At 37.3% G+C, this 8232-nt stretch overlaps 1 protein-coding gene and 1 long non-coding RNA gene across 2 annotated transcripts; one reads left to right on the top strand and one right to left on the bottom strand.

The window, feature by feature from the left end:
• The first annotated feature begins 2027 nt into the window (after positions 1-2027).
• On the top strand, positions 2028-4295 carry LOC128633721 (uncharacterized). Its single transcript, XR_008397107.1, has 3 exons — positions 2028-2087; positions 2443-2493; positions 2960-4295. It is a non-coding gene; the product is annotated as an uncharacterized LOC128633721 (long non-coding RNA).
• A 263-nt stretch (positions 4296-4558) lies between these two features.
• On the bottom strand, positions 4559-8181 carry LOC128633720 (nuclear cap-binding protein subunit 2). Its single transcript, XM_053683340.1, has 4 exons — positions 7601-8181; positions 6130-6311; positions 5272-5410; positions 4559-4854 (listed from the first exon to the last, which is right to left on the bottom strand). The coding sequence occupies exons 1-4, from the start codon at positions 7673-7675 to the stop codon at positions 4756-4758; spliced, it is 495 nt and encodes a 164-aa protein (XP_053539315.1). The 5' UTR covers positions 7676-8181; the 3' UTR covers positions 4559-4755.
• Positions 8182-8232: the final 51 nt, after the last annotated feature.

Raw genomic sequence — 8232 nt, 5'->3', positions numbered from 1 at the left:
ATTAGGCTAATCTGTATGCAAATTCGCTAAGAAGGCTAGCTAACATTAGGATAATAATTATGTGATTAAAACCAGTAGACAGGTTAGCCAGCAAAAAAACTTACATTGGGTTATCCATGCTATTAGGCTAACCTACAAGTTCGCTAGCAAGATAAATAACATTAGGCTATGAATTTTATTATGCGATTAAAAGCAGTTCGACAGTAGTGTAGCTAACATTAGGCTAATTGTAACCATTAAATGGTAACCATTATATTGACCCAAAGGGTATACATTTCTATTTTAACTATTTTATTTCTAATGAATTTCCATATTATAAATGTTTCTCTTTCATCAACTTTAATTTATTCACAAATTTGCGACTGTGTTGTCACGTGACACATAATATGACTGAATATAGAGTCCGTTACATGCGTTTTAACGATTCAAAACAAATGCTGTTAATCACTATTTCATATGTATTCATATATATTTTTTTGTCTTTGACATTACTGATGCAACTATCTTGGTAGCTGTGAGCTAAATTGGTGAGCTAATGGTAGATACGCAGATGGTATCCCCACACTGTGCATTTCCAGCACAATCACGGAGCTCCCAAGGGCAGCAGCATGATGGAGATGATAATAACTCATCCACTAAAGCTCCATGTAAACTCTGGCACAGAGCCGTGCTGGAACACTGGCTCGTTTTGCACACAGTTACCTACAGTATAAGAACTAAAACTAAACATACACATAATGATCCAGCTTTGTCAAATACAGCATCAGCAAATCTCATTATTATGAGAAAACATCTCACTATTATGGGTAAAGCACCACCTTATTATTATTATTATTATTATTATTATTATTATTATTATTATTGTTATTGTTATTATTATTACATCCATCTATCTATCCATTTTCTATACTGCTTATCCTACAGGGTCGCGGGGAACCTGGAGCCGATCCCAGGGAGCATGGGGCACAAGGCAGGGTACACCCAGGACTGGGTGCCAATCCATCGCAGGGCACAATCACATACACATTCACATTCATACACTACAGACACTTAGGACTTGCCAATCAGCCTACCATGCATATTTTCGGACTGAGGGGAAGAAGCCGGAGTACCCGGAGGAAACCCCCGCAGCACAGGGAGAACATGCAAACTCCGCACACACAGGGCAGCGTCAGGAAGCGAACCCCCGACCCTGGAGGTGTGAGGCGAACGTGCTAACCACTAAGCCACCGTGCACCAATATTATTATTATTATTATTATTATTATTATTATTATTATTATTATTATTATTATTATTATTATTATTATTATTGTTATTATTATTATTGTAATTATTATTATGATTATTATTATTACTATTATTATAAATTTGAAAAGTAATTATCCAGCTTCCTAAAACACTAAACTGATTAATAAATGTTTGCGATGTTTAAATTGCCTTACTGTTGTGTTATTTTCTTAACAAAACAAAAAGTTTGCAGTAATTCAGAAACTCTTTTCATCTCATGTACATTAAGTGCTGTAGTGCTATACGGTAAAATTTTACATGTATTTAGCAATGTACACTCCTGGGGGGAAAAAAAGCCCCAAATGACAAAATATTAAGCTTTCAATGGTCTTAACGACAAATCATTGATCAGGAAATTAGCTTTTTTTTTTTTAACAAATAGAAAAAGCAATTTAGGATAGGATAACTGTTCCATTTGATTTATTTAAATGTATAAGCCTTGTGGGTAAACTTGCAGACAGTTTTTTATTATCATTTTATAATTTATATATATATATATATATATATATATATATATATATATATATATATATATATATATATATATATATATAATTTGATATTTACTTTATTTTAATTTTGTACACCTGGACATGTGTTAGTGTCTAGTACAAGAAGACTATACTGTATAAGTGAATTTCCCCATTTCTAGCTTTACAGTTCACTGCAGCAAAAACAAACAAGCAAATGGTGGCATAGGAAGTCTCAGGAGTGGATTTGTTTAATTTGTGATCATTTTCTGAATGAGAAAAGAAGCACGCTGCTCTCCAAAAAGGCTGGAAGATGACTGTCAACAAGGTTTGTGTCAGTCGGCACATCTGATTGTGTTGAATTTTGCATTAGTAGTTCTTGTTAACAGATTTGTAATGGGGTTGATTTTTATTCTTTGCTCATTTGCTGGTAGGCTTTTTGCTACAGAATAAATCCTGCATATCTCCTAGATTCTGCTGAGTTAAAAAAAAAAAAAAAAAAATCTAAATTGATGTATTGATCCATTTCTGCTTGATGGGCAGAAGGATGTAAAATCCAGCAGTTGAACTTGTAATTTATATCACATTCAAAGATGGATATGCATAGTGAGATCCTGTTCTGTACTTGTTAATATGATTTAGTGTCATACCATATTTTCATTGTATTTTTTTTTTCTTCGCAGGGTATTCCACAACAGAAGAATGATAATGACTGTGGAGTTTTTGTTCTGGAGGTAAGGTGTATGCTTTTAATTGTAGCATTTGGGATATTTGAACCCTTACTACAACGATATGGGAGACACCTGAAAACCATGCGTTTCTGCTTTTTCAGCTAAAGCAGTAGTCGGACCAAATAAAATGTGGAAGGTGAAAGATGCACTTTTGCTTCTGGTAGCAGTACTTTCACATTGCGCCAGCGTTATCTAGATGAAGTTTGTAAAAGAAGAGAGGATTTGCTCGTAATTAAGTAACGTACATGCCATACTGAGTTCTTACTTCGTGTACCTCTTTAAAAAATAAATAAAATGCTGTCTTGTCTCCCGATGTGCATTAGCGTCTAGCATTTTTGTAGAAACTTGTTTTTCCCTCTGCTGATGTAACACTGTATTACCCTCATGTCATATAAGTACCCTTCAGAAAACATGATAATTGTTTTCTCTGTGAACTTATGCACTTCCTGTTTACCTTTTTCTTCTGCAGTACTGCAAGTGCCTGGCATTTAAAGAACCATTGCAGTTCACACAAGAGGACATGCCTAAAGTGCGTAAAAGAATATATAAGGAACTCTGTGACTGCAAACTCACTGACTTACAAAAACAGGTCTAATATTAATGTTGTTCACTCATGTGCTGGTCAGTGGATTTTCTTTGTTGTTGTCGGTCATGATGGAAGAGGACATGCACTTCACGGTCGGTCATAAGTCTGGAGAGAATTCGTTGTTCCGGACAAGAAACTGTCTCGACAAGACTCGAGACGCCAAAACGTCAGGCTTCTGCACACGGTCAGTTTTACATCGTCCACAGATGACGTTAAATGTTGGCTATCGAAAAGGCTACTTTTAACAATCATGCGTGGCAACCTCAGAAAACAATCGAGTTTTCTTTTTGTACATTTCTTTGTCCTAAGCCTTTGCAGCTTGTTCAATCTTTTACCCATGTCCCAAACTATGTGGTTCGATCAGGTTCCTTTTCCACAAATATATGCAGTGTGTGATACACAGCATGTAACTTGAAGGATCTGTATTTTATATTCTTGATTGCATTCTATATGCAGTACAGGCAGAATTTGAACAAAAGGCAAGCTTTTAAAATGAATGTACTGTTAAAATGAAGAACAATGTTTGTTTTTTTTATTTTTCTTTCATTTCCCCACCGAACTTGACATCTAAACAACACTTCCTTTAAAGACTTTTATCTCAGACTGGCCATGCTTTACTAATGGGCCATATTCTTTCTCTTTCATACTCTTTGTTAGAAGCACTCTAGACACTTTCTTTAACGCTTTAATGTTTTTAAAAAAGCAACGTCATCCCGACATTTCCCGTAGCATGTAGCTGTAAGTTCTGTTTCAACTTCCATAGGGTGTTTTACGTTCACGGCAAACGTGGGTATGAAAGAATTAGGTACCTGACTGGGTCAAGTTTAGTTGTGGTTTGACGACTAAGCAAATTAAAACCATGTATGTAATTCAACCAGACAGAACAGCCTGGATTCATGAAGGCTCGTGTGTATACTCCCAGAACAGTGACAGGAACTATATTAACGATAGCCTTACACTTAAAAAAACAAAAAGCTTTACTGTGTGCGGAGCTGGTACAGTCATAATTCCAGCACAGTTCTTGTCCATTTATGACAGCCAGAATGACCAACAATTATAAGTAAATATGATTAGACATCAAATTGTGGGATACTGTATTTTCAGTTACTTGAAGTGTAACTACAAAATTTGACCTCAGTGAAATGCTTCTGTTTCCTTCTGTTTGACTACTATTTGTCATTATTTAAACAACCATATAAAACCATTATTGTTAACATTCTATGAGTCTTAACTCTTATTTCAATTAAGTGCAGGATCATTATTCCAGTCAGTACAAGAGTAATTTCATAGTGGGCAAAATATAATCATTAATCTTCAGCAAGCACTGTATCCTGGTCAGGGTCCTGGTGGACCAGGTGCTCATACTGGCAGTACTTGGAATTTAGGAAATTTGCCAAACATCATTAATGTCCCCCAAGTTAATAATCAGAAGGTTTAACAACACAACAAGCCCAATTATAGAAATATCCACAGACAATAAAGGAAAGGTAAAAGACCTTATTGTTTATTACAAAAATGAAAAGGAAGCCCAATACTACCACATCAGTCAGTTTCACCAAATCCTATGGATGGTCATTTCTTCTGTGCAACCTCTGAATAGGTCATAGTTTATATGTACATTAATATTTAGAAAAAAAAAATATTCCTCCACTACATTTTCAAAATGTCCCTGTTAACGACTAAAATTTTTGATGTCCGTCTGGGCCCCTTTGTAGCTGAGCTAATTTGCCGTATCCGCCTCGTGCAGGGTCATAATCCTGTCTGTATTCATCTCGCACCTGAAGAAACAAAACACAAACACCAAGCTGAAAGCACTGTGAAAAACTAAAGACTTACAAGTGACAGTCTTAAATTTGTAGCATACAAGTCAAAGAAAGGAAAGGTAAAATCTACACTCACTGTCCACTTTATTAGGAATGAGTATACCTGCTCTTTCATGCAATTTTTCCAATCAGCCAATTGTGTGGCAGCAGCACAATGCAGAAAGTCGTGCAGATACAGGTCAAAAGTCTGAGGATACAACAGGATCACTGGAGAAATGGTCTTATCTTTTTTTTTCTTCCAATCTTCAGCTGTCCAGTTTTGATAAGCCTGTGCCCACTTCATGATTAGCTAACTTAAAACTGCATGAACAAGCAGGTTTACAAGTCTTCTTAATAACGCAGTCGGCGAGTGTGCATTTATTGTATCCTTACCTGACCACCCGATTTGCCCCGACCGTACTGCCGCCCCTCTTTAAAACCCGCGTCCCAGTCTGTTCTGATGATTCTATCGTCCAGTCTGGTTCCGTTAATAAATCTCATCGCATGCTCAGCATCGGCTCGTGTATAGTACCTTACGGGCCTGTTAAGGATCATCATTGTATATTATATACCCAGATGTAAATTGTAATGAAATGCATTTTGGCCAGCCCAGGTGTGAAACATGCAACATACACAACACATGAAGTACTATAAACTAAGTAGTACCAAGTAGACAAATACAAGGGGTTATACAGTTGAAATGTGACTAAACCGTGACTTGCGTCATATGTCATGCCATATGTTTAATATTCCTGGAACGATAATACTCCATTAAATCTTAAACACTGATCTAAATATAGCCCATAATTCATAAGCAGTCTGGTTTAATGGTTTCAATACAAGTAAATGGTAGATACCAGCTAAAACACCTCTGATGTGAGTAAAACCAAGCACAGAATAACTGCTAATGTCATTAACGCTTTCAAGGAATGGCCTCTCTTCTCGCCTTCTTTGGACATTAACTTGGACTTAATTAGTGCGAATCAAAACACTTCCCCTTTATGAAGCCCGAGCTTGGTTGTGAGATTAGATGTAGTGGATAAAAACTATATTCTATCAATAGCTTGACAATAAAATCAGTAGAGTTAAGCAATGCATTACATCATGAGGTGTCATAGATGATATAATATGATGTAGCCTTGCTGGTCCATCAATACCAGCTCAGATGAAAGAGCAGTTCTTTTCAAAACAGTTTCGTTAATCTAGTAAAACCATTTGCTAGAACAGCCCCGTTTGGTGCAGAAAGGATACTCCACGAAACAAAACCCACACGCAGTCTTCTTGACCTTGTCGAGGCCGATGACTATTCTTTTCACGTCGCCGCTTTTGGAGAAAAGCTCATACACCTGCTCTTCTGTTGTGTAGAAAGAAAGGTTCCCAACATAAAGCGTATTGCTTTGCTTCAACAGTTTTTCTTGCTCATGCCGATTGCCCTGGAAGGAAGAGATGGCAAAAGTTTGGCATCTTTATTATTTAGGGGTAAACAATTAAAGTATCAGTGCGTAACTTCAACAATGAACGCACAGTTTTATGAATTGCAAATAATCAGGTCCACAAATCTCAAAGCAATATCTGAGGAGCATGTGAACAGATGATGAACAGAGAGAGCTGAGGAATGGGGCTGAAACAATGTTCTACTAATTACAACTACAAACTAGCAGTTTGTTGAAATAAAACTGAGGTGTAAAGTACAAACGGAGTGTGTGAATAAGATCCAGAAATATTACAAACTTTGTTACAAGTCATCTAGTTAGGGCAGTGTTGCCAACTTGTTGCTCTAGATTTAACAACTTTAAAGAGCCTAGCGACTTTTTGTACGGAAATAGTTTGTGGTGCCATGACTAAGGATTTTTTCTATAAGAAACTTAGAAGCTAATATTTTCCTGATTAAAACTTCCTTCTTCATGGAAGATTTTGATATATAAAAGATCATGACGTTTGAACGAAGTAAGACATTGTGACATTTTATGCATTCATGAGCTCTTTCCCTTGAAGAGTTTGCAACACCGAGTTAGTTATAGGCGATAACAATTGGTATCGTAACCTGACCAAGACCGGAAATATCGCGATAGCGTTCGGTATCGCCCCCCCGACCAAGACCCGGAATATCGCGATAGCATTCGGTATCGCCGCCCGACCAAGACCCGGAATATCGCGATAGCATTCGGTATCGCCGCCCGACCAAGACCCGGAATATCGCGATAACATTCGGTATCGCCGCCCGACCAAGACCCGGAATATCGCGATAGCATTCGGTATCGCCGCCCGACCAAGACCCGGAATATCGCGATAGCATTCGGTATAGCCGCCCGACCAAGAACCGGAATATCGCCATACTACGCGGTATCACTGCCTGATCAAAATCAGTTTTCTTAATGTATTGTTACTGAAATTAAACGGTAATTAGCATAAATATATGCAGTACCAAGCCACTGAAGAATCGTACGACACAGTTTTGAATTGGAGACCAAACCCCCAGAAAACGAAGGTAGTTAGCAAACGGTTTCTGTACTTTTAACCTAACCCTTTAGAACTTATTTTAGTTTCTCAGCGAGCCTAATCATCTCATTGAGTGGAAACACCATAAAAATATTTGATACTGCACCATATAATCACTCGGCTACCTTTATTTCCAACAAACACTGCATATAACGTTAGCTACTACACAACAAGCTGCAGCTCTCCCCTTGATATAGAGATAAAACGCTTCTCTACTTCTTACCTTGAAATGCTGGTCTCTGTACTGACTTATATCAACGTATGAGTCGCTAAAAAGGGCGTTTAATTTATAAGACATGCTGAACGAGAGTCAAATGACACAAAACAATAGCTAACAGAACTCATGAGGTCAAGGGAAATGGCCGTTTCCCCCCCGACTTCTTCTTCTGAGATTTTATTGGCGGTTGACAAACAGTGTAATGGTGCATTACCGCCACCGCCTGGTATGAAGTGTGGGTCAAAATGACATATAGTACTCCCTCCCTTTTTCTATATTCTCTCCCACAGATGAGATCTTTTAAAATACTGAAAAATAAACCTAACAACATTCATTTCCTGAGTTATTTTGTAGAATCTCTCTTAGTCTTTCTCCTTTTCTCATTAAAAATGGCATTTTTAATGTTTTGCTAGATTTTGTATTAGACTCCTTCTTTCAGTCTCGTATTTCTGACAGTATAGCAGGACATGCTCCACTGTTTCTTCTTGCCCACAAAATTCACACCTTCCCGTATTATCTTTACCCCTTTTATAAAGTATACTGTTTAACCTTGTGTGCCCTTATCATAGCCTGGATATTACATTACATTACATTACATCTTCTCTCCTGTTTTTCCCTGCACTTCACATCTGTCCCAC

This window comes from Ictalurus punctatus, chromosome 10 (assembly GCF_001660625.3).
Source record: "Ictalurus punctatus breed USDA103 chromosome 10, Coco_2.0, whole genome shotgun sequence".
NCBI classification, from domain to species: domain Eukaryota; kingdom Metazoa; phylum Chordata; class Actinopteri; order Siluriformes; family Ictaluridae; genus Ictalurus; species Ictalurus punctatus.
Note: the sequence above shows the minus strand (reverse complement) of the source record. Positions and strands in the feature narration are given on the sequence as shown.

Coding starts and splice junctions, on each gene's coding strand:
- LOC128633720 (XM_053683340.1), bottom strand. CDS start 7,675: ATGTCTTATAAATTAAACGCCCTTTTTAGCGACTCATACGTTGATATA. Junction 6,312..7,600: donor ACAGAGACCAGCATTTCAAG/GTAAGAAGTAGA, acceptor TCTTCCTTCCAG/GGCAATCGGCATGAGCAAGA. Junction 5,411..6,129: donor TGTGGGTTTTGTTTCGTGGA/GTATCCTTTCTG, acceptor CAGGCCCGTAAG/GTACTATACACGAGCCGATG.